The 27,834-nt window shown below is 35.7% G+C and overlaps 1 protein-coding gene across 2 annotated transcripts; it reads left to right on the forward strand.

Annotated features, from left to right (window-relative positions):
* LOC100649229 (glutamate decarboxylase) lies at positions 1 to 27,355 on the forward strand. Of its 2 annotated transcripts, XM_012315358.3 has the most exons (11): positions 100 to 293; positions 1,370 to 1,455; positions 1,808 to 1,898; positions 5,614 to 5,850; positions 13,491 to 13,807; positions 14,270 to 14,521; positions 15,124 to 15,191; positions 20,542 to 20,620; positions 22,348 to 22,497; positions 22,693 to 22,887; positions 23,241 to 27,355. In XM_012315358.3, the coding sequence occupies exons 2-11, from the start codon at positions 1,399 to 1,401 to the stop codon at positions 23,412 to 23,414; spliced, it is 1,620 nt and encodes a 539-aa protein (XP_012170748.1). In that variant the 5' UTR covers positions 100 to 293; positions 1,370 to 1,398; the 3' UTR covers positions 23,415 to 27,355. The 2 variants fall into 2 exon arrangements, with proteins under 2 accessions (XP_012170750.1, XP_012170748.1); XM_012315360.3 differs by lacking the exon at positions 1,370 to 1,455 and having other exon boundaries at positions 1 to 293.
* The last annotated feature ends 479 nt before the right edge of the window (positions 27,356 to 27,834 follow it).

Genomic DNA, 27,834 nt, shown 5'->3' on the forward strand with positions numbered 1-27,834 from the left:
AACAACCCCCGCCAGCTGGGGGTAGTTGCGTGGGTTGCACGAGAGAGAGAAACTGGGTCAGGCAGACTCGAGGCAGGCCGAGTCAGGCCGAGGCTCGAGAGTCGTCCAGGCGTTTTCGGCTGGAAGCAGTCCCTTGGAAACCACCCCGAAGCCCGTCGTCGCTTCACCAGTCTATCGTCGATCCATCCTCCAGTCCTTCTCCACCGTTTACAACAGCTTCATCCCCTTGCGAGCGCGAGCGAGATCGAAGTATTCGTACTCCAACTATCCCACGAGGAGACAGCAAGGAATCGGTGAGTACTTCCTTGGTAATACGAGTTTCGTTGCAACCGTTTCTCTTCTTGATCATCTTCGCTTTCTCCAGTTTTAGTCGTTTAAAGATACTCGAGAGGGTTTTGAAAATAGAACTGTATTTCTTCAAGGGTGGTTTCCATTGGGGTAATGGAAGGATTATGTTTCTGGGATTGTTGTAGAATTTGGTAATGTTTTTTTGAAGCCCTCTCGGTTCTTGTTTCGAATTACATGTCGCTTTCATGCATAACTCATTCTCGCTCCATTCGTTCTTCTCAATGTCATTGTGAGGTATCCCGTGGATGGATTTATTCAAAATCTGACGAATAATTCGAATAATATAATATTATCTTATTTTATAAAAGACTTTAGTCCATACCTGGTTCTAGAAACTTTGTACATTCTAGAATACTTTGTATTTTATTATCTACACGTACAGGGACATACATCGTACGTACTTCTAATATTATTAACTCTATCTATTTTATCACAATATGCTACATATGGTTAAAATTGTATTCTACATAAAAATTCTACATCTCTGGATACCGCTATATTTTTTCCCCGACGTATATCACCAAATACCATACATACGGGAAATCTGAATGAAAACTGCACGATTCTCTATTAGCTTGCATTATCTTCCTCCTTACGTAATCAGCACGTTTCTTGCCACGTTTGAATTACTCTCTTTCAGTAGAGTGATCCGTAGTTTCTAATTTCTGGAGGATGATCTATCGCTTACATTCCTTACGCTCCAAGGACCAGTCGATCGGTTCAGAGAGCAACGATACGATTTCAAAGAATTTGAAGTTGAAAGTTCACTGACAAATAAATGCAAAACGAAAAGAAAAAGAGAAATCAGAACGAAAAAGAACAGACAATGCTCTCTGTCCATGTTTCTTTGGTCGCTCCGCCTGCCGTGTTCTTTCGGCGTATTTTTAATAATTCTCGCTTCGCAGTTGCGCAATTTCTGTCAGGCTCTCGCTATGGATAATAAAAAAGATACGAAAAAGCGCGAAAGTGTGTTATTCGAAATGTTCGACACTGAAGCGGACATTGTTGTTGATTGTTGTAGGGACTGAGGCGAGGGACACAAGCAGAGACATGGACAATGTGCAAATGATCGGCACTAAAATCACAGCGATCAAGGAATACTTATATGTAAGGCATTCTCATCTCGTTTCACGTCATTCATCGTGTCTGTCTCTAGTTCTCGTCATTTTATAATTGTTTATCGTTACGGTAGCTGTTCATTTACACTGTTTCTTTCGTTACTTTTAGTAGTATTTTCTTAAGAAAGATGGTAATTTTTGTAATCGTTGCCTGAGAACGGATGCATCCGTATCTTCTATGAGCTTTTACAACTACCAATTTCTTTCGTCAATAGATTTCGTTAGATTCATACTTCGTTCGATGAGATTATTCTACAGAATGTCAGTAGTTTTTATGGTGAATGTTACGAAATATATATTCATGTAGTTCAATAAGTACAGATATTTATTGTAAATTTCAGAATTTCGCCCGGACACACTCACCGACCAGACTAATGAGTTCCGAAAACACGTACTCGCTCTCTAGGGAGCACTGTAACTTGAAATATTCAGGTAAGTTTTATTAAAATCTTTTCTCGGAACTCTTTTAATATCACAGCATGCCTTGTTCTTCAGAAATTTTATGCGAAATTAATAGAATGAGCTGCAAGTGTTCCTTTTAATGTAACGATAACCTCAGCTTTTCCTACATATATACTGTATCTTTTCAAACTTTCCCTTAATTGTTTATGTTAAACTACAATAATGCACGCCAATATCGTAGCGTATAGCTGAAAAAGAGATAACAAAAGTCAGTTTGTTGCACGACAGAAGCTAGTATCTCGCGCATCCAATTTACTCAATGTCTGACCAGATACGTTCCGTATCTACTGACCGATATTCTACTACTGTCTTCATGCGTCACTGCGAATCCAAGCAAATTATTGTTTGTAAAGTCGTTTCGGAACATCTTCTCGTGTGTTCCGACTGTGGAGGCAGCCTTGGCTTTTCGAGAATGAAATGCGGGAGTCACAATATTGCCCTGATTTCGCGAGGTTCGGAAGGGTGCATAATAATAGAGGATTTAGAATTGGCTTGAAGAGGCTCATAGACGACGAGTGGCTGAGGACAGATTACACGCCACAGAAAGGGCGGAAGGGTTTGTTGTAGGGAATCTGTTTACACTTTGCCAAGTGCTAGATACCGATAAGAGCAGCTTCCAAGCTAAAAAAGAATAAAAAAGATCGGTTAATATTTTTCTAGTGAAAAAATGAGTCGATTTTAGTTGACATATTTTAGGATTTTGATACCAGATAACAGTAGAGATTTATTGTAGAAACGTAACTGTAATCTCATGAATCGATTTTCAATTCGTCAAACTTTCTAAAATTTTGATAGAAGTTAATTATAGATGATCTTTTTATTGCAGAAATTTTGTTATAATTTTGATTGCCTCGAAAAGTTTTATCGGGAACTCAAGTAGCCTCGTGTTTCTTCCGACTCGTTACTATAAATTAACCCCGTAATCCTGCTTATAAATCGCCAGAACTAATTGCCGCGTGTAACAACCCCTAGAAGGCGCTTTGATTAAAGCCACGAATAGAGGGATCCGTGCATCTGGTGCCAAACGACGTACGAGTTCCGCGTAGATCAAAGTAGGATCTGTAATTCAGCCAATCGAAACAGCATGTATTCGATGCTTCCGTCTCTTGCACGATTTAACGGTAATTACTAATTTTATTCCTCTGTGTACATTGTTTTCACTATCGATTGAATAACATTCGAGTCCGATGAGTAGTTCTATCGGAAGCGCTGTAAAACTCGAAAAAAGGAGACTTTGACGGTCTTTTCAGACGTTAGATTGATAGAGCTGGATTAGCCGAAGCAGAGCCTCTGGAAGCCAGGGATTTCTCTTGTCTAACCATGGGCTCAGAACGATTCACCATAAGGTTCCACGCTCCCTCCTTTTCCCATTCGATTCTCATTCATCGTTCTCGTGATTATTGAAAAATACACTTGCTCCTTTAGAAAAGCATTATACTACTCTTTCTGAATACATCTTTGTCGTAAAATCTAACTAACGTAACTTTTTAACGACAATTTTTTCAAATTTAAATGTCTTAAGAATCGATATACTCGTATTAATTAAGTTGGAATATAAATCATATTGAATTTGAGTTGAAATGATCATCTTTTTAAGCAAGATTTTTCTATTAAGAAGTTCAGTATTCCTTCATTCTATTTAGATAACAGAGAAACAGTGACTTTAAAACATAAATACTAGCGAATTTCTGGTCTGTTTATCCATGGGATCTTCTTAATGCAATGGGAAACGAAGGGTGGTTTATTCCACAGGATACTTTATGGTTACCCAGGGACTAAAAGACAGTTCAATCTACCAAGGATTTACCACGAGCACATTGAAATGTCCTACTGTAAATAGTTTTTGTTATCTGCGTCAAACCAGAGCCATAAAATAATCAAATTACTCAAGGTAAAATTTACATTTTAAATTCCAGTCGCAATAAAATTTTATCTCTTAATTTACCCATCTTCCTTTAAATTCAACGTCATAAATTTTTGGAAGACAGATATTTTCAGTGTATCTGTACTCATGATTGTATTATATGCATTTTCGTGTAGTACGATGAATGACTATTGCATGAATGTTCCTGAATAGCAAAACAAGTTACTCGTCACTGGTATGACACGTAGAGGAAGACGAAGAAGAAAAAGAAGAAGAAGATGAAGAAATGATGACGATGTGAGATGGTGTCATCCCACCAAACAAGTGAGAGTGTGTCAATATAGGTCTATACTTTCAATTGTTTGATGAGGTGAAATCATTCTAATAATTGACGTTTTCTGCGAAGGAGAGCCGGCGGTAGGTCGAAACAGCGCATAGTGGGCCCGATCGCGATTCTAGCGGGTCGAAGGTCCGACAACAAATTGTACTCTGCGTAAGAGATAAACGTCTGTTTCGAGTCTGTGTAGTATGCCAGATAAATTAACAAATAAGTGGATAACAGAATCAAGAGAACACAGATATAAACAATCAAACTATAATTTTCTTAATCTCTCGCACGTAGGGCAGTATTCGTTTAACATCCGTGCTGTTCTTACATTTTTTAAACTTGTCTTACGACTTAAGGATTTTTTCGAGAGAACATGAATTGTAATCAAGAAGGTATGCTTTATTAAATAATTCGTCCTTATAGGTACTCCCAGTAAAACAGGGGATGAAAAATATCATAACGTTATTATTAATATCAAAATCCTCGTAACAATTACATGCTCCAACATTCTCTGTGCACCAAAACTTTGCAAATATACAGTATGTAGTACAAATTACACTTAGTTCGATTCGTTCTCACTCGTTTGGTAGTAATATTAAAAATTGTGATTATTTAATAACAAGATGAGATTTAAGGAAGAAAAATGTCTGACACGGGTAGGAATTGAGCTAATCCCAAAGTTTCATTACATATTTGAAAATATAACGTCTAGAATTTAATGAAAAAAATATAAAATCCTACTAAAAAAGAAAAACCTGTATTTAGAATTATAATAACGAGCCGTTAAAGAAACGTTGAACTTTTTCTTTAAATCTATGAATTTTGGAACGAGTAAAGGTACTGATTGGACTTGCACATATAGCGTTCGATTTTTGGTCCGTTAAATTCGCGATCGGGCTCACTGTGCGACGGAGCGCCGACGAAAAGACGGACGCTCGATAAAACGGTAATGAAATCGATTGGTGTCGCTGTCGTAGAAGAGATTTCACTTGATTATAACAATTAGAGAGTTGCCAGTAGGCAATTAGCCACCACTACGGTTCATTAAATTCAAATTACTTCGATCAGTGTCGTAGCTTGTATGATTTACCAACTTTTTGGTATCTCAACATCTTCGAAATTATACAATTAAGAATAAGAATTTGATGATTCGTGTTTAGAGTAACATTCAAATGATACAATTCTGAATATAAATGTTAGATTTATGATATTTCCAAGAATATTCAGAATTTATTACGAGTTACACTTATAACGCTATTGGAATTATAAGATTCAGAGAGAAAATATATATCTCTGAGATTGTGAAGTTAGTTATTTAAATAAAGAATTATCACTGAATAAAATTCAGTGAAAGGTAGAATGTATTTCGTTAGTTCAATATTTGCAATATTAAGGGAACAATATGTTACAGAGTCTCTGTATAGACAAGAATATAGAAATCCAAAGAATAGTTAGACATCTATTATTACAATATTCAATTTTATTGCTCTCAGATATCCTGCCGCAGAATGCCGAAGGTTATCCAGCAACCAAGGAATTCCTGATGAAGGTAGTGGATATTTTACTGGATTTCATCAAATCAACGAATGACAGAACTGCGAAGGTACTCGATTTCCATCATCCTTCCGAAATGATGCGTCTCCTGGATCTCGAAATTCCTGACTCTGGTTTGACTCTTCAGCAACTTCTCATTGATTGTTCCACCACCTTAAAGTATCAAGTTAAAACTGGTAAGTTAACGTTAATCTGTACAACAAGTTGACTATTCAAACTTGTGATTATTACTTAGAAACAACAAAAATAACTTTTTTTATGTTTTAATCGTTGATTATTAATTAAAAGTAAAAATTCTGAATTGAATCAAAATGAAGATTGTTAAACGATTTTTCTTTGCTTGTTAAATAACTGGATAAAAATTATCTGAAGGAAAAACTGAAGGAAAATTGGAGATGATGACTAGTAGAGAATCGCTTAACACTGTGCTATCACATTTGCTTACATTCGGGAGGGCGATAAGCCACGTAATTTCATATTCAATTTAGCATACGCGCTCTCGGGGTCGGAGATAAGGTGGCTAGAGACACTTCCTGCATTTCCGTCGGCTACAACCCCCGAAATATACACGTTGCCCTTATGTACGTGATAAATGAGCGAGGGGCTGCTGCTAACTGAAATAAAAAAAACCGTATTATCACCCTGCACTATCTTGGTTATTTTTCTCTGAGAAGCAGTGATACAATTTCAAGTTGTATAAAGTTGCCATTTCTTTCAATTATAAAGGAAGAATCAAGTGAAAAATTTGTACGATAATAAATAATCAATGTTGGATATCAATCCTATTATTCCTACAAAATTAAAAATCGCTCCAATTTATTGGACAAATCAAAATATTTAATTTTTATATTAAATTTCGATACTAAAATTCTCATTGAAAATTGTTTAACTCCTATATTTACAACTAACGCGATCGTAGAATTTTACATTGAGTTGTTAATGGCTTGAAAATTCTATCTATCAAAATATCGAATATTGGTTTCTAATTTTAATTTCAAGATTCTTATCGAAAATTTTCAACTCCGTAAAACTAGTGCGGTCGTAGAAGTTTACACTGAGGTATTAATTTAGTCGTAGCTTGGCGAGTCTATAGAGTCTCTCGGTGGAGGAAATGCCAAAAGTCAACCGCAAATCCCCCGCGAAAGTTCGCTATCTCGGCAGGATTCGATTACCAGCTTGAATAGATGCTAATGCACAATGGAAGAGGGCAAACCGAACTTAGACCAGAAATCAGGCTTGTCTGGTAGCGAACGGCGATAGAAAGGATCGTGGACAGAGTGAATGACGAGCCACCCCCTGTGTATAGAGGGACGCGTGCACGATGTATACGTGCCGACAAAAAGTCCTTATTAGATTATATTCCACGAAAGATTCCCTCTTCGTAGCGATCTGACTGTCATCGAAACCGTAAAAAAAAAAAAAAAAAAAAAGGAAATATCCACCCTTCTGCAATCGAATCGGTTGATTGTAGATACGTTGAAAATGCCTTTTTGGGGTGTTGGATGATAAGAATGTCGATGATAGTCTTTTGAAATATGACACCATAAAAAAAATAAAGATATTGAGGGTTGTTAAGAGGGAGACAGTGTTTTAGGGAGGGAAATTGTTTATGAACGAATTTTCGTAGACTTAATATAAATTTTAATATTACAATAATCGACTAGTTTCAAGTAAAACTTCATATTAAGAATTAATATGATGCTGAATATGTATTTAAAAAATGAAATATTATATACATAGAAAAAGATTTATGTAAAATCAGTCAAATTTATGTAAATTATCGCTGAGTTTGCAATTTCCACTATCGTGTATCTCAAGATAGGTGGAAATTAATATCGATTAATATCGAGATACGTACGAAGATCTTGATTGATTGAGCTGATGCATCGACGTTCGTGATTGATTCGTATTTATCAACAACGACATATTGTCGATACAATCACGAAGACTGAGAATTCCGAAGGTCTGACACTGGAAAGAAACCCTGTATGTTTCCTTTGTAAAGCTCTTCGTCGATATATAAAATAGGCGCTCTAGTTGTTTCGACCTAGAAAACACAATCTACATGTAACAACAATATTTCAATATCGTAATGTGAAACTCGGTATAATTACAAAGTGATGGAGAAATAATTTTCGTCAGAATTATAAACCTATCAATTATATTTTTAAGATAAAGTTACGCTTTACCAGTGTAGCCTGAAGAGGACAAACATATAAAATTTATTTAAGATCGAATAACGTTCTATAAATTATTTATTTGAATTTCACATCTTAACTGCAGTTATCAACGTTTATTTCCTATAGAAAATTGAAAATATATATTCTTTATATCTGATATCAGGAATATAGAACATTTTGAAGACAAAAGAATAATTATTTTCCGAATCATTCATCCTGAATTCTTCGTCATTTTATGAGGCTGCGAAAGGATTAACAGACAAAAAGGTTGCCAATTTTCAATCGAGAACTCTCGTTCCAATTTCCCTCAACGTGGATCGAAATTACGATGGTTTTTTCTGCAAAAACCCATTGGAATTCGAGTACGGATAACCAAAAAAAAGGAGGCAGAGGGAAGAACAATACACACTGTGCCCATCGAAAAACACGGTTGTAGCGTTAGCGCACGTGGCACCACTGCGCAGGGTGGTGAATTCAATAGGATCGGTGTAATTAAGAGCCATTTCTACACGATTTTCCCTCGCTGGGGTCGAGGGAAATAGTAAATAGGGGCGAGCAAGCGGGGGTAGCTACGGGATCGCTCATAGTTTGAACCCTTCGTGAACTTTCGGCACGAAAGCATCGCCTACACCCATCGGAATTTAAATTGGCATCGATAGCCGGCCGTGGAATGTAGAAATCGTTTCGTCATGGAACGCAGAAGTTGTTACGTCATCCATTCGGTAGAAGGCGAGAAGAATGGAATTCCTGCACCCAAAATCATAACTGTTCAAATACCATGCCTCCAAAGAAAAATGGAAATTCTCATAAACGATACTCCTTTTCTTTTTAATTTCATTTGATTGATCATTGAAATTGACTTAAATTTTAGAGTTCCTATTATCTGTGTAAATTATGGTTCTTAAAAGATTTGGGCTTTGATTATTTTTAACATCTGTTGAATATTTAATTCATAAAGATTATATATTTAAAATTAGTCAAATATGTAGTGCATGAAGATAAATGAAATTGTAGAGTTAAGAGTTACGTAAAAGTTACGTAAAAGAAATGAAATTATGGAGTTTCTCCATCGAAAGGTGAATAATGCTATTCGCATAAGACGTTTTCTTGTGCCGTTACATAAGTCTGAGCTCAAGACCACATTCGAAATGGTTTTCTTTCTAGTGATATGATTGATTGCACGGTATTAACGTTTAGCCAGGGTTACACACTTCTCTTCATACAAATCCTAAGCCCTGTAATATATTACCGAGGTCTGCATCGAGCAGGTTCTCCACGTTAAAATTTGTTCCGTTTTTCTTTTCCACGCGGGAAAAGAGAGCAAATTAGTCGGAAAGTGATACCCTCCGACGTTGTAATTGCTCGTAAGAGCAACCTAGTGAAAGGAACAAATCGCAGAATCTATCGTATCGGACGTACAAATACCAGTCTATTTATGTCCTTCTATATCAACTCCACAAATTACGAGAAATTAATCAGTATAAATCTGTGACAAACATTCTTTAACAAAATAAGTAGAAAACATGAAAAATTTATTTTGTAATATTCTTTGTTTTACTACTTTTTTAAATATCTTTTTTACGAATAAAACAATATTTAACAAAGAAAAAATTAGGAGTACAATGAAATTAATATGAAAAACCTAGAAATCGTGAGAAAGCAAGTAACGCAAACCTGTTATAAATATGTTTTAACAAAATAAAAGGAAAAGGAAATGCTAACAGATTGCTATGAAAAGATGACAGTATATGCTTCTTCATTTTACTACCTTTTTCAATATTTCGTTATAAATAAACTATAATGCTTGTAACACAAAATTGATATAGAAATTCGATTTACGCGAGAGTGTAAAGGATCGCAACAAAAAGAAAATCACCGTCCATTAGTTTTAAGGAGGCAGCGTCTATTTTGCTATTACTTCGTGGCAATGAAAATGAGTCTAAGGGGATACGGCTCGAAAATCCCTGCAGCTCACAGCAAAATTAACATACCCTTAAATTTACATAATACGTCAACCTGCCTGGTTTATCTCGATCCGCGCGTTGCACTCTCGTGCGTTTGTTTTTCGTATCTTCCTATAAACTACGCAAACAAAACGCTCACTACCCATCATGAATGTTTAATCGTCGTTGCATTCATTTCTGGAACGTTTAAAATATTACACCAAAATATTAAAATCTTTCAATGTTATATTTTGACGAATATTATAGAAACGGTACTTATTTTAACTACAGTGAATAATATCGTATTAAATAAAGGTTGACTATAATTACATCAATTAATAACAACAATGGTGAGAAAACTAATATTATGAGTGTACTAAAAAAATATCGGAATTTTCTGATGAATCGATGAAAGTTTTGGAATGGTTGTGAGATAAATTTACCTAATCCACTTACAAAGAATAACGAAGCAAAATAATTCATATATTATTGATTACATGGATTTTATATTAATGATCTGTAACACTCTCTTAAGAAACGCAATCTAATACGTCTAACTTCGCTTTTACAACATTCCTCTCTTGCTAATAGAAAGTTTAGCTAGGTTCACTTAATCATCCCCCACTTCTGCTCTGAATTCTGAATCTACAAGCAATTGCACTGATGTAATAGTTAAAACTTTCTCAATTTGTCCCAAAAGATAACGCAAGCTTGCCACAGAATAGTTACGCTGGCGATTCGCGTGATTTACATCAACCTGTCTCGCCAGTTGGTCGAAATAGTTTGTTTTTCCTGTATCATACGTCAGTTTGAGAGCCTCTGCAAACAATCTAGTCGCGCAGCGACGCGTGTGACGCGCAAAATGCGGGTTCCTCGGACCATCGACCCTCCACCACCCTTGGCTGAACCGCTGGAGCTCGATGCTCTTGGAAAAATCGGGGGAGAGACAGAGAAAGGGAGAAGTCTTGTTGCACACCCCAGAACCGGACGCGTGCCACGATCCACGGACCAAGATAATTGCGAATAACACTGCGACAAACGGCTCAGATACCGCTGCCCGATATCGCATTTTTGGGGTGGAGACTCTTATGTCGAGATATACGCTCGTGATTCCGGAGATTTCGATGTTTCACTGGTGGATCTACTAAATTTAGTTTGCCATATAGGGAGAAAAATTGCGATAAGAGCTTGTGGATATTTCGATCATTGCTGATTTTTTTCATTCAAAATTCTTTGAGATTCTTTTTTGGATATTCTGAAGGAGAAATAATTCGAGATAAGTAAAAAACAGTCGAATGACTAAAAATCGTAATTATTCGATAGAGTTTCAAGAATTTGGTTTTATTTCTTTAACTGGGTTAAAATATCGAAAGATGGAATAACTCAAATTAAGGGAACAAAGGTAGAAAAGTTAGAAATCGTATTCTTTTGTTAAAATTACAGAAATTCATTATTCACTAATTTCATGAATTGTTATTCCAAAACTTTCATAAAATATTCTTCAAGATTGCGAAAATTTGTGAGGGAAATCATGATCTCGACTTCGCGCTAGAAAAATACTGAAGTTACAGTTACAGATGTGCCAAGGGGAGCACTTAGCCCCCGATAGACTGGCGTCATACGTCAATCACTACGTAATACCGTGAGATTAAAATGTCCAGGCGCCACCCTCGAAATACTCATTCGTGTCTTTAGTCTTAATATCAAGGGAGCAGAATTTTCGGAAAAACATAACGCGACTCTGGAGGTTTCACGCGGAAAACCTTCCGACTATGCTCGTTGGTTATCAAAGGTTGTGAAGGTTATCGCACATTCGAGGGAGAAAGTCTTTTCGTAGCCGGATATTCAATGGAGTGAATCCATCAATTCTCGGGATCAAGGGATCTACCTTATTTTAGAGAATGATAGGATATAGGTTTCAAGGGTGGAAGAAAATCCTGCATCACGGAAACATAAATTTTGCGGAAAAATGATACCCATGACTAAAAAAAGGATTTACTTTATATAAATAAATAAAAATCTTCTAATTTATTGTTTACTCCGTAATCTGTTTTATAATTACAGAATTAGGAGTTGATAAGGATAAGTCAAACTCATTTAGGTTCGTTGAATAGTAATACTTACGCATGTAAATGCATAATTTATTTTTAACAAGAATGAAACAAATAGTTAAAAGATAGGAAATGTTTAAGAATCGAAATTAACAGAAGATAATGTGTTTAACAAGGTGATGAACGTAAAAGTCTTTTTTCAACCCTGAAAATATAATATTATAATAAAGTATTATTTACTTATTATTCCTAAATTATTTTCTTTCTCAATTATTTCTTGTGGATAGCTTAATAATTCTGAATTCGTTTAAAGTGCTTCTTATAGTGTAAAGAGCATTAATACAAGACACCAATTTATTGCATAACAAAAGCTGGTGACTCATATACCTGTTTACTCCATGTCTAATCACAAACGTTCCTTATCTACTTACGGAATTCTAGTGTTTTCTCGGTTCATCTTGAATTTAAGCAAATTGTCGTTTATATCGAAACATTTCCACATGTGTTCTAAGTATGAAAGCAGCCTTAACATTTGAAGAATGGAATCCAGTAATCACAATATGGTTGAGCTACAAAATTCCCCGATTTAGTGTAAACGTAATTTTGTATAAGCATTATACTTCTACATTATCTATATATTAATCTTGCAATATCTTACAAGTATAATATCTTAGAATTTATATTTGTTAAAATCATTTATTTTTTAAATACATATAAATAAAATTAACAGACGGATTACTAAAGAAAACGAAATATAAAAGTCTAACTTGATACAGCAGGGTACCTCCCGTACAAGAAACAGTAGAATCCGAGCACTTGTTCCCCCAGTCGCATCAGAAGGCAGACTCCCATCGAACAGAAGCATTAACCCTGATCCTAGCGCGATGTTCAGCAGAGCGGATGACAACGTACTCAGCCAGTAGCTTAAAGCTCTCTCTCCTTCTCTCTCTCTCTCTCTCTCTTCTCGCTTTCTATTCGCGTGTCTTTAACGTCCGACCTCGCTGTTTGGCGTCACGAACGTTGGCAATATAATTTTTGGCCACGTGCCACGTCGGTGTTATTAATTACCCCGCCATTGGACGCCGTCTTCAAACAATCACGATTTCAAAGGAATTAGAACGTCACCCTGATTCATGGTCGAAACGATTAATTTGAATGCTTGCTTCCGTGGCGGAAGGATTGTTTCGTGAATTTAACACAGGCATTTGTTTCAAGGATTCCAATACTATTGTTCGATCGTTAACACTGCAATTACTATATCCGTCAAACGATTTTTTATGTTCGCAATTACTAAAAACGCAAATTCTTTGGTAAAGTTAATATTGATTTTTATTAAGATCAAAGAATAGTTAACATATTACGGATGTTCATGCATTTATAGAAAATGTAAAGATGCAGAACTGCACGAAATGCTCCAAAATATATAATAAAATATTCAAACTATACTTTACTTAAAGTTATATATTATATACCTATTAATATATACGCATACCTATTTCTTTTCATTACACAACTCTAATTACAATCATCTGCGTATGGTACATTTAACTGTACAGAATATAGTGACATAGGTCTATACTTCCAATATTAAAAAATGTGAACTAATGTAATAATTCCATTTTTCTTTTGCGATTTTTTTCAGGTCATCCTCATTTCTTCAATCAATTATCCTGCGGCCTTGATATCGTCTCGATGGCTGGTGAATGGCTGACAGCGACAGCCAACACGAACATGTTCACCTACGAAATTGCACCGGTGTTCATTTTGATGGAGCACGTGGTGCTTCAGAAAATGAGAGAGCTCATTGGTTGGAACGGTGGTGATTCCATCCTTGCACCAGGAGGTTCCATCAGCAATCTTTATGCTTTTCTCGCTGCCAGACATAAAATGTTCCCCGCTTACAAGGAACGAGGCCTCGCTGCTATCGGGGGACAGTTAGTTATGTTTACGTCTGACCAGGTACGCCTGATTCTATTTATAACATTTTCTATCAGCTCCGTGATAAATCAAACTTTATTCTTGTATAAATCGATATATATTCATATTTTCTTCAATTTCTATATCTTTGATTGTTAGAATATATCTTGCTTTCTTCTTTAAGAATTCTTTAATTCACAATTCTATAGAAGAATCTTAACCCCGACTCACCTTCCTCAAGATGTATGAATTTTTCTATTTATCTATTTTTTATCAATCAACAGTGGAAGTTAAAATCTTCCAAGATAGAATTTCCACAGATTTGTTAGCTTAGAAAGAAATCCTTTGCAATGAATTCACTTTTAGAGAACCTTTTGATTTATAATAATCGTATAAGAGAATTGCTTTTAGAGAAATTTTATTTATGATTTCATAGTAAAATTATAACCGCCATATAACCTAGACAGAAATAAAAATTTAAGGTGTGCTTAATTTGTCGCACAGTGCCATTATTCGGTGAAATCATGCGCCTCTGTCTGCGGACTGGGAACGGACAACTGTGTGATGGTTCCCAGCGATGATCGAGGACGCATGATCCCATCGAAGTTGGAAGAATTGATTCTGGAACGCAAGGCTAGAGGACATATCCCCTTCTTCGTGAACGCTACCGCAGGAACGACCGTCATCGGAGCATTCGATCCTATTCCAGAAATCGCTGATATTTGCCAGAGACACAAGCTCTGGCTACACATCGACGTGAGTGAAATCAATTAATTCTACCAATAATTATAATAATTAGATATTTGTACAATTTGATATGTTTATGAACGCAATCAAAGAAGTCGGATCTATTCGATGAAATTAGTTTTATCTCTTAAATATAACGATCATTATACTGTGAATATTTTATACAAATTATATCATTATATGTATTTTTTATAATAATCACCAACAATAATTTTATCGATGAGAGAAAATGGCTCAAGAATAGGTAGGATATTAAAGTCGTTGTACTCGGTTCAATTGTAAGAACGATCGATCGTTTCTGTTGTATCGCGCGTGTAAAATTAAAAAATACATTTGTTCGACTAATGTAATGAACAAAACCGAAGATGAAAGTATTTCGAAGCTAGAACGGGACGAGAGAGATTTTCACTTAGCCAGACAGCTTATTCAAATCGGTTTAGCGTTCGAACGATAAATGCCAAACGCGTAAGAGTCTTAACGTAAATAATAGATGTGAGAAGCGTCACGTAGTCGACGGCCAGTTTCGATGGGTTAAATTGAGGGAAAATTCGGAAAATCTGGGCTTTAAGAGTCAACGTTTACAAAGTCTTCACGAAATATTCCCTTCTTAGGCGGCTTGGGGTGGTGGACTGCTTCTTTCAAGGAAATACAGACATCCCCGAATGACAGGAATCGAACGGTGAGTGAAAAGAACAAAATATTTTATTTGTGTTATTTTTTTACAAAAAAAACTTGACGTAATCTCACCCTTAAATTGATCCAACTTCCTTGACTCGCCTCTTTTCGATCAACCAGAAACACCTCCACGCGTGTTCCATAGAGGGGCGGCTTAATCCACGTACTTTATATGTAGTTTATTGAGGCTTAGTTTGATGGAGTCACTCAGAAAGAAAGCATACGCACACGTGAGCATGGAAGATAAAATCGATAAAGCTTTTTCAATGTATTCGGGATGAGAATAAGACATCTTAAACCTTAGAAAAATCACTTTGCACGGGAATAGCATAATTTCTTTTAATAATGACTGCAAGGCTACAATAATACGAAATATAGTATCCTAAAATTTGGAAAAATGTAGGTTAAATAGGATTTTTTAAGTAAAATAGTCCCATTCGTAAATTGATATCAATGAGAAATGTTATAATTATTCCGCATTGCGTATATTTATGCAATCTCGCATATTTTTGAGAGCATAGCTAAAAAATGAAATTTAAATAATTTTGTTTCATCTAATATATATTATTAGCAAATATCTTACTTCGAATATTTTATATATTTATGCACAGTTTTGCATTTTCAATCCTGCTGCGTTCCTAGGTTCTTTTTTTACTCAGTTATGTTTCCTTACTACTAAACAATTTCTCATAAAGAATTCAATTTTATGCTAATAATGAAATTGAAATATCGAAATATGAATAAAAATTCAAGGAATACTGCATGTTCATAAAAATACATTAAAACCCGGCAATTTTTATTCCCAGAAATCTTTCTAAAACTTACCTTGGCATTCTTTCATTAATCGCGAAACAATTAAAGGAATTTGTGAAATATAAAAAATCTATGACAAGATTCTCTGGCTAAAAATTAGGATAAATTAATCGACGCGGAGAAAAGATACCTGCCAGCTACTTCTGTACAGTGTCGTAATCCGTAGAATCGAGGGGCGACAGAAAGGAGTGACTCCTGTCCTCGACACATGCGAACTTTCGCATATAGATTCACAGAGGCGAGCGATGTCCGACCCCTCGCGCTGCAATTGGGGGTCAGGGATAGACCGATTCGGGGGTAGCTCAGATGGGGTTGGCGAGATTAATCCACGATTTGCATCCGGCCGCATCTGCTCCCTTCATTCAACGCCAGACAGTCCGTGACCCGAAAAAAAGTGGCACGAGGCCTGCCAGGAAAATCATTTTCACGCAAAAAGCCGCCGGTTTCGAGCAATTTCGAGTTTCGTCACTTGTTCTTCTGCATCGTAGCATTTATTCGGAATTTTTCTCTATACAGATAATGTTAATATCACATATTCTGAAGGAAGTTCTCTATTGTGAATAATAGTTACTATATATCTATCCTTTTCACACAGAAGTAAATTATTATTCTAATTCTAGAATGTGTTTTTGTTACAAATTTTCGTGGCACGAAGCTTTAATCCTTTATAACCTGAGGTTACTTTGTAGTAATTCGCATCAAAATTGTTATGAAGTAAATGTTCTTCGAATTCGATTGAAGCTTATTAAACATCGCTACACAAAAAATGAAATTTTATCGTGCGTAGGCGATAATTTTTTTTCTTTGTTTTTAAGCTGATATAAATTATTCTGTTTACTTTCATGATTAATTTTTACAATATTTTACGGCAATATTTTTATACGTTTTACATAAGTGAGATAAGGGACGAAAACAAAATTCATACGAATTATCAAAATTATATTTTCGAATTGTCACTTGTCGATATCGCCATATGTATTTATATCTTAGTGATACATAAATTATACAGTAATAGCATGTAAACATCGAAAATATTTTTCAAGTACCAAATCAAATCTGAAAATCGCAGTAAAAGAAATATGACACGCAATTCAAAACTTATAAGATTAAATATTGGCCAATTCCACGATGATGATGTATAACAAAGCTAAATAAAGCGAAACACACGTTATGTAGAGTAAACGCGAATAAAATCCTCCACTCTCATCGCTGTTTTGCTGCTTGTACAGACTGTACCCCAGGACTTCCTTCCTGTGAAAGTCTTGATTAAAATGGCAAACGAAAAGTCCGAAGGACGAGCAACAGCTGGATCAGTTCCCTGGAGCGCATTTGCAGAACAGAACTCTCCTCTTTATATATCGACGCGCCGCCGCATCGTACCGTGCCTTCCGCGGGTCTGAAATAAAAGACCGTGCCTCGACAATGCTGGATTAAACTCGTACAAAGGGAACATCTTCCCTCATTCTCTCGTTGTCTGTCTTCTCTGTCGCCCCTCTCTTCTCCTCCTCAACTATCGTTGGTTCTCCCTCGAACAGTACAGTGAGGACCCTTGAAAAGGAGCGACACAGAGAAAGAGAGAGAGAGAGGGGGGGAGAGAGAGAGAGGGAAATAGAGAAAAAGGGAAATCGTGATTCCACCGTCGCGACAAAGTCAGAAATGATTACGCATAAAAGATTCTGGGGAAGAGAGGAAGGTTTGCAAGCGGAAGTGAATCTGATAGTTCACGTCCTTCTTTCGCTGGATTCAACAGATTTGTCGCATACTCGGCTAAGCTCAGCTGCTTTCATGTGTATTTTTCTTTCATATACACTTCCCTGAATTGTGCTGAGAATTCTCGATTCTCTGGAGCGCGATTATTGCGATCTCGTCCGGTGATCGTTGCAAGTTATTCTTATTTTGGTGGAAGTAGTTCCTCGTTCATAATATGAATTTTTCCAAGTCAATTTATCCCTCAGTGTCAACTTAACACAATGATAAAAGAAACAATATAAAGAGAAGGCAAATAATTAAGCTCGCAAAATTTGTTCTTGCAATTAAAAGTAATTAAATTGATATGCACGCAGCCATTAAAGTTATTACACAAAATCATATCTTTGTGAATGTAACTAATGGGACGGAAACTAAGCAGAGGTTTGTTCGTAACGAGTATCATACTTTAGATATTTCATACATTTTTGCGTATCGCGTGCATTTTATGTATTTCTGAGTTTTAAATTATAAATGGATAAACGCACACAGTCTAGTTACTAGGCATATTCATGCACAAGTAATAAAGCGATGGGAAAGTCATACTACCCTTCGGCATTTGAATATGAATGAATACAAAAAATGGATAAGAATTAACATTAGATGAATCTTGTTCCTCTTGTATTTCGATGAACGTAGAGAACTGTTTTTGAGGTTGACGTATCAATCCTTCTTCCTCAACGCATAATGAATTTGACAGTTCCAGTTGAAAAGTAGCTGCCTTCCTCGCCTACTTTCTGGGGGGGGGGGAGGATAATTAGCAACCCTCGTAATATATATTGCGCGGCTTTTGGGGTTGGCACCTAAGACGAATTTAAGAGTGAACGGAGGGGTGCTGCACGCGCCAGCCCCAGTTGCGAATCGCATTAATCACTCGAGCTTTATGTGCAGACATTATGCACACTCTTAGCGATATCTTTTTAACTAATGGAAAATCAAAACACCTGGGGAACCTTCCTTCGATTCCCTAAAATGAAACTATGCTCTATAAAATTATAATTTCTCGGTTAATTAAATCACACATTAATTATACAATGATATATCAAAGCAAATATATGCACTGTGGGATCGCAAACTTTATGAATACGAAACGTCGAATGGGAGAAGCTGTCGAAAGTGTTGGTGATACAACAGTACGATAAACTCGTACGTTGAAGAGGATGCAGAAGAGTGACTAATGGCAAACGCCTGTCGTCGACACGAATCTCTTTCCCTGGCCGTCTCGAGTACTCTCACATCATCCACAGCACAGTCAACAGACAGTAGGGACAGTTTCGCGATATATGTGTCACTTGCCAAGTGTCGATAACGTTTGTCATGAAGCAGACCGTACCGCGCTCGTCTGCACGTGTACATCTGATTCTACTTGAACCGAGTTAACTGGTGCTGATTGCATAAGCGAAAAGCTACACGTCCCGAATTATTATTATGGAATATGAGTATGACATTGATGATTATCATTTAGAATATCTAGTGGCTACGTTAGAATATCTATCAAGGCTACGTTCTTTCTATTCTACAAAACGATAATCGAATATCGAAAAATCGTTTGACATTTAATTAACGTAATTTTAATGTATGTTATACTTATCTTCCTATGATATTTTAATTTACTTTTACAACAGGATAAAAATATTTAAAATTTGATTAAAGTTCTATATTACTCACAGAGATTTTCATTAGATTATTGTCAAATTCCAGCACTCTGTAATACAATAATTTTTTTATACAATAAATCCGTTGTTGTGCTGTTTTATATACCTTAAAAATAAATGACATCGTATTTAAATTTGTAGAGACCAAATTACAAGGATTAAAAATTTAACCGTATTAATTTCTAATTTTTTAATTACGAAACGCTCTGATTAAGAGATTACCTCGTTAAGAAATCATGTACAACCTATCTGATGCATATTAAAAGGACAGTGGATTATTTTAATGGGAAGGTGAGTGACACTTGTTGAACGTTTCGAGTGCATCGCAAATTAGTGTCATGTAGTATACAGGTTCTCGCGTTTCGCCGTGGCAAGGATTAAGAAGGGTTAGGAATTTTTACCGCAAGGGTGTGTCTCTTAGGAGCAGAGGGTTAAATCCAATCCCGTGGCTATATTAATAGCTCTTCTCTCGAATTGATGGACCCCCACGAAGCAGGAGGGAAAATAACTCATATTTTATCCCCTATTGGTCCCTTCGGGAGTGGATAACCGTTTGACGACCAGCTGAGCTCCTTCGCCTTTCTCAGCCATATTTACGTCACTCTTTTCGCTAGATTACAGATAAAATCTGTTCCACTCACATTTTTCAATTCATTATCTCCTGTTATTAAACCAAAATCCGAATCACAATCCTATTTTTAACATATTAAATACTTTCACAATTTCTCGAGAAGATCTACTATAGATCTTAGTTTCTATATATGAATTTCTCAGACGCCAAGCTGATCAATTCTACTTTTTATAAATTTCTCAATTTCGGTAGGTACATGATTACTGTTCAATTCTCAAGAAAAGAATGATTTACTTTTGCAAATAATAATAGTACAATAACTTTTGAGATAGATTTTAAAAAGTAGCGTTTACGATATATCATCACGCTTCTATACTTTTCTATTTGTAGAATTACTCAATATTCCAAACAATTCATATACTCATTATCACAATATCTTTTTTCATATGAAGAATTATTTTCTTTCTCTTTTCAGATACCCAAGATTCTTTAACTAGTATCTTCCATATATATCATTCAACTCCACAATTTCCATTCAGATATCCTTCATAATATGTTAATGTTTACAGAGCCGACTCCGTAACCTGGAACCCGCACAAACTCATGGGAGCGTTGCTTCAGTGTTCGACGATTCACTTCAAGGAGGACGTAAGTCAACGAAACTCATTCTATTATTCGTCTTACTGTACGTAGGATTATATCATGATCCATCTCCGCGATGTATCTCATACACGTGGATATACATCATGTTGAGCAAATCGACAGCTCGAGGTCGTGGACCGAGCAAAATTCCGATCTCCTGGAAGGGTGATGACACAACAGTAGTTGCATTCCGTGGGGCTAGACGTACGCGTCGGAACGCAGCACTGCAGGAATTTAATTAAACTAAGAGATAACATATGTTGCCGGCCGTACCGCGACGGTTTGCCCGGGGGTTTATCCCTCCCTCCCCGCGCTTGCGTGGTTATTGCTAACTCAGAACTTCCCCTTCGGATATTAAAATTCCGTGCGCCGGCTGCCGTGGAACGTTTCGAGGGAGATTCTACCGAACCTTTTCCTTCTTCGTCCTTATCGTTATCCTTGCACGAGCGTGAAAAATCAGTTCGAACAACCCCGGGTTTAATAATTGTTACAACTTGCAATAGGCAAATAAGGATCACGAATTATTTCAATATGAATGGTAATCGAAACTGTTATGAATTTTTCCACTTGACATACAGTGGATAAAAGGATAATTGCAGATAGCATAGTTCTACGGAATAGAATTATGATTGATAATGATTGGCCACGTATAACAGTAATAATCATGTACACAAATATCAATTTTTAATTTTCTCTTATATGTCACTATATGTTACACGGTTAAATGATCATTATATCGCTTTATGTTTTCCCTTTTATAGTCCAGAAACGAGAAAAATCCACGAGGAGTATGTACATATGAAATATACGCGTGTTTGATCAAGTACAGTCAGTTTCTACTTACTCGCGTGTTATTCGTTTATTCTTGAAAAAGTGAAGCTTTTCAATGTCGACCGTCTATAATTTTATGCTATTATATGTACATAATGCAAATACAGACAGTTTTATGTATGAAATAACCGTGCGTCTGACCAGCTGCAGTCCGTTTCTACTGATTCGCGTATTAGCCACCTATTCTCGGAAAAATTGAATTTCCTCATATCAAACGTGTATAATTTCCTCCTATTGCATATGTATGCTGTTAATACAAATAGTCTATGTAATTAGTCCGCAATTATATGCTATTTTAATTGTGACTAACTGTGGATTTAAAGGTGGCAACAATCGTCAGAGAAATTCAACGTTCTAAATATCTATTTCTTTAAGTTTTGATGATTTATTAAATTTATAGAACTCATCAACAATTCTCAATGAATTTCCAATGAATTTTTAGTCATTTTTAATTTTCCTGTATTCTTTATTGTCTCTCTTACTGCAATTCTCTTCTCATCCTATAAAGTCAGATTAACGGCGAATCAAGAGGGGCGGATGTTTAACGGCAACCTTTCAATTAACTTTTAAGACGCGAAAGGCGTAGAATCGCGGGACGATGGGTGTACAATGGTGGCTGGTAGGGTGGCGGAGTACCAGTCGCCATTTTGTAAATTCAATATCCCTCAGTTTCCCTCTTCCTGCGCATGAGTTGAATTCTCATATCGACCGGGACCCGTCTCTCCGCGTTTGTTTCTTGTCGCGCCTGTCAATTAGAAACTTTCTCGAACGCGCCTCAAAACGCTCATTGTGCAAGCTCCATAAAATGGACTGAAAAAAGACAAACGAGAACTGGTAAACAACAGGAGAGACGATGTTTTCTCTCCTCTTTTTGCGATGTTCTTTATGTCTTTATGTTGCAGGGATTGCTGATTAGCTGCAACCAAATGTCCGCAGAGTATTTGTTCATGACAGACAAACTGTACGACGTGAAGTACGACACCGGTGATAAGGTGATTCAATGCGGACGTCATAACGACATCTTCAAGCTATGGCTGCAATGGCGAGCCAAGGTAAATGGACGTAGCAATCGAACAAAACTGGAGAACGTAGAGAGAAATTATTAAAATTTAGAAGAGATAATCCTGACGTACTTCGTAAAATAAATTTCAGAGAGTAGATGGAGTGAATGATCAGAGAATATAATTCAGTTTAGAAGGATATTTAATTTGTATGATAAAGTTGGACAAATTCGGTTTGACATACAGGGTACAGAAGGATTTGAGAAACACATGGACCGGCTGATGGAACTCTCAGAGTACATGGTCAGGCGGATCAAACAGATGCCTGATAAATATTATTTGATACTGGAACCTGAAATGGTGAACGTCTGCTTCTGGTACCTTCCAATACGCGTCCGAAACATGCCACATACTCAGGAGAGGATCAAGATCCTTGGAGATGTGAGACTAAAACCATCTTTTGAGAACTTACAAATTTTTCGAACTCTATTCCAACGTATTCGAATTACTAGATTGCAGAGTTTTATGCATATTTTATTGTAATTTCTCCTCAACTTACTAAATATTATAACGGGCATTATTTTTTCATTCTGATTATAGTTTAGTTAAAATCTAATTAACGTTTCAGATCTCTAATTCTCTATTTCCAAACTTAAATTGTTAACTTTGAATATTTCAACTTTACAATTTTCTGATTATCCTATATTTCATTAGAATTATTTCTATCGATAATAATAATATTTCTACATGTCCTCAATGTACCGAGAAAGCAGAAGAAAAATATCTGTTCACAGATTTGCCCCATTTTGAAAGGCCGAATGATGCAATCTGGAACACTGATGGTCGGCTACCAGCCGGACGATCGACGGCCCAATTTCTTCAGAAATATTATCTCGAGTGCCGCAGTAACGGAAGCGGACGTCGACTTCCTACTAGATGAAATGGACCGGTTAGGCCGTGATCTGTAAGAAACCCGCCCGTTCTAATTAGTTGCGTAATCAGCTGCCGCGATGCAGTTGATTATATCGCGACATCGTATCGAAAGTGATTCCAGCTGATATTAGAAATTCATTTAACGAGCAGGAGAATCGCGTCGCGTTTCATTACGTGTACAAAATTCGGAGGCCAAATTCGAGACTCGCATTCATGATTATTAACCTAAGCAGTGTGCACCGGCTCTCTCCATTTCTCTTGTAGACCAAAAGAAAGTATTCGTTGTTTTATTTTATTTCTTCTTTTAATGAAAACTCTTAGATTTAGTTAAAAAAATTCTTTCTAAAAGTTAAATAAAGGATGTGTTTTTGTTCACATCAAAAAATATCTGTTTATTCAACCCAAAAAGCCAAATTCAAGTTAAGCTCTGGAAGTCAACTGAAATTTAATTTAATTTAAGTAATAAAATTGAATTTCACTTGACTTCTAGAGCTTAACCTGGATTTGGATTTTTGATATAATATCTGCATTTGGGGAAATGAAAATTAAAATTATAATAGACGATCGTTTCGTTTGAATATTCTTTAAATGTTCGAGCTTGAAATTGACGACAGAAGAGAGTCGGTCACCGAATCATCGTTCGTAGCACGAGGAACGCTTCTTCAGCATATTACAAAGCAGCTACTGAAGATCGAAGGATACTCATAGCATGTAAGTTCTTTAGGTGTAAGCATACAGCACATCCACGAAACGAAGAATCAAGTTACAAAGCTCTAGCGATGCTTCCGGCCGTAAATGTTACTAGTTTTCACTCCTTGGCGCTATACCTATTCACTAGAAAAGAAAGGGGAAACGAAGGAGTAGCAACGACGCGTTTTCATCATAGATTGAAACAATAGTAAAATATAGTTAATCACGCTTATAATGACCGAGAGTTCGTTTAATTAATATTTTATTTCTTAGTGAAAATACATGACACACGCGCTGCAACAGTTGGCTCCGTATCAGAACGTTATTAAGAGTTACAGGATTTAGAAAGAAGATAGTTGAAAATTGATTTTGATTACATCATTAACGTTGCGTATGCCTCACAGGGGGGTAATAAATAAAATAAATATATTACGAGAATAGTGACGAACGGAAAAGGAAACTCAGAAGAACATTGAATTAATTAAAAATTCGTTCGAAGAGAACGAGATAGATGTACAAAATATTTTTACTTGCATCGGTACACTGCGGAGTAATATAGAGATAAAAAATGATATTAGTTCGCTTAGAAATGATGTGCGTTACTTTGTTGAGAGACTAAATGAATTTGTTACTTATTGATCGTTTGCAAAGCTATAAAATAAAGAGGGCAGGCCTGCATACATTATTATTATATACAAAATGTACGTATGTTATTATTTATTATTGAAAAGTTTCACCACTAATGGAGAGTAATATTTATTAATATACATTATAGGAAACTTGAAAAAAAGGTATAAATGTATTTGAAACTAAAAAAAAAGTATAAGTATATATATAAAGAACAAAGCGTATATTATATACAATATAAATATATATATTTAGCGTTGAGATTTTAAAATACAAAACACAAACCCATGAAAGTACATGCTTTTTCAAGTATTCGTGCGAACGGTTGTCATTTAGTTCGTCGATTACCTTTATACACTGTTGGAAACTGATCTTATTACGTATTTGGTAAAAAAATCTCTTATTAGAAATTAGTTCCGTAGTTTCGAATCGCGTTCCCGTCTTTCACCTAACTTTTTAGGGGGACACTATCGATCGTTAGCTTCATCACTTCTCACACGTTGATTCATTTCGTTAATACAACAAAGAGAAACCACAAAAGAGAGTTGCGTCTTTTTAACTACAAAATTTCGATATTTTTGCCTCGTATGAAACGACGAAAGAAATATCAATCTGTTCGGCAATGAAAATATAAAAAATGGCAACACTTAAGAACCGAACGACCCTATATAAATTTTTCGATTCACTCGCCATTGAGTAAAAGATCGAAGATGTCTTTAAACTTAAGTAAATACAAAATATCTAAGTGTATATTAATAAGGGAGACCTAAAATGTATTTATTGTAAATCTACGAATTTACTCGACGTTTTCATTTCCCGTCGACACTTACCGAGCCGTCGATAGATCTTTTTCCATTCACAAGAAACTCGAGAACGAATGAGAACAAAATAATAAAAGACAGGATAGAAGACAAAGCATATACAGAGGCGGGAAAATAACGTGCTAAGATAAAGGGCCCCATGCGATATTGTTTAAGTCGTAGAACATTATCGACATTCCTGTTACGCATGATTCGAGTCAACTTTTAATAATATTCATCTAAAACTGACGTGAGATGGAATTCGTGAATTGTAATGTAAAATCGAAACAATATCATGATGCATTAGACAATACTAGGGCAGCAGAGGGTATGTATTTTTGAAGAAAAAAAAGGAAACAAATGAATGACGTTTATCTGACCACGATTACCGATACCTGCAGAAGAGACATTCTATCGAACCGTTGTTGTTAATTGTCCATAATTTTATCAGCGTTATAAATTTTTTTAATCACCAGTCGTTGATACTGCCGACTGAATGGCTGATTTTACTTCGACGAATTCACTTGTATTCTAACGTAATTAAAGAGGACACAGAGAAAGACATTATCATATATACACACAGACATATGCACGTATATTAAAAAGTTTAGCCAAAGGTACTATATTTCTACAGGTAAAGGAATTATACAGTGACACTATCTAAGTAGAGAAAAATCTCGACTCTTTGATCTGCATACATGTTACACGTACATTTGGCGAATCTATAAACTTCACATTGTTGTGAATCTAAACGTAAGAAGTATACCTTTGCCATATCAGTGCCGTTAATTAACGACGGTTTTGTACATTATTCTTGTGCCCATTTCTTCTTATATCTTGACGAATCGAAGATTTGTAAATAAAAAGCCGCGGAATAAGTTCCCTTAGCACTCGTTGTACCAATATGGGAATTATTTGAGAATTATTAGAAAAAAATTATTCATGACACTAAAACGTGTCACATTGTTACTGCATATTCTATGCTGTTGTATTTTATTGTTATTCGCTATACAATTTAATATCTTATTATATATACATATATATGTACTTTAGTTTTACAAACTTTGAAGATCTTTAGCGTCCCATAAACTATGCACTAATGCACCTTCCAATGCACTTTTTAATGCACCTTCTAATGCACTTTTTAATGCACCCTCCAATGCACTTTTTAATGCACCTTCCAATGCACTTTTTAATGCACCCTCCAATGCACTTTTTAATGCACCTTCCAATGCACTTTTTAATGTACCTTTCATGCACGCGCACGCAATCAACAGAAAATTATAAGTTTAACGAGAAACATATAAATTTCGTTTCTTTTATTTGAGGCTAGAGAACCGAAGAAATCGGCACAAGTATAATTAACGTTGGTCAATTCCTTTCCTTGTGATTTATCAAACTGACCCAGGGTGATCTCATTAACCCTGTGACCTCGTTATCGTTAATTATTAGTCTAAGTTGGAGCGAGGAGAACAGCAACAAAATCCGACGTCTTCCAAATGAGAAAGAAGGAAAGATCGATGAGTATGTTGAGTTTAGAGATGCCTCGCGATTCGTGAAAGCAGCTATCCTTATACATTGTACGTAATTAAGCAAAAACAAGAGAAAAAGAAAGAAAACAAGAAAATACATTTATATACATACAAATAGGTGAGAAGATAATTATATATAAATATGTATATGTGTAAACGTGTGTGAAAAACTCTCCTGGCGGTAATACGAGCGAAAGAATATGGATTATACGTGGCGTTATAACGATGATTGCTGGCACGTCGTGATCTTGTTGTACGACAAATACCACCTAATTGACCCTATTATCCACTGTATATCAATGTCTAATAAACTGCTGTTATCCCAAATTGTCAATAAGTGTTACGTAATACTTTCAATCTTTGCTCCATCACTAACAATTTATATATTTATACGAATTCCTATTTTTAGCGAGAGAACTAGAAATATCCAGAACTAGAGATATAAAATATAAGCAGAGATTAGTTTCGTTCACTGGATATTCTAACGAGAATATTTTTATATAATATGTACATTAGATACATGTTATCTTCATTATATACATTTCTGCATCTTTAAAATTAGCATAAATGCAAACAAACATCCGCAGTTTACTAATAATACTCTCAGCAAACCTTCGTACTCTAATAAAATCGATATTCCGTTTAAAAATCTTTATGAACACTCAACTGAGAAAATAAAATGTTGAAATATAAAAGAATGAGACGACAATTCCATCGAATTATTCGATTAACAGATAACACGATCTCGAAACGAAAATAATTATTTTTTCACATTTAATAGCAAATTTATAAACCTGAAGATCTCA

This window comes from Bombus terrestris, chromosome 13, assembly GCF_910591885.1.
Source record: "Bombus terrestris chromosome 13, iyBomTerr1.2, whole genome shotgun sequence".
Taxonomy (NCBI): Eukaryota; Metazoa; Arthropoda; class Insecta; order Hymenoptera; family Apidae; genus Bombus; species Bombus terrestris.

What these genes read in the sequence shown, in the direction of transcription:
- LOC100649229 (XM_012315358.3), top strand. Translation starts at nt 1,399, where the DNA reads ATGGACAATGTGCAAATGATCGGCACTAAAATCACAGCGATCAAGGAA. An exon ending in AGCTCTGGCTACACATCGAC is followed by an intron (nt 14,522 to 15,123) that starts GTGAGTGAAATC and finishes TTCCCTTCTTAG; the next exon opens with GCGGCTTGGGGTGGTGGACT. An exon ending in GGATCAAGATCCTTGGAGAT is followed by an intron (nt 22,888 to 23,240) that starts GTGAGACTAAAA and finishes ATCTGTTCACAG; the next exon opens with ATTTGCCCCATTTTGAAAGG.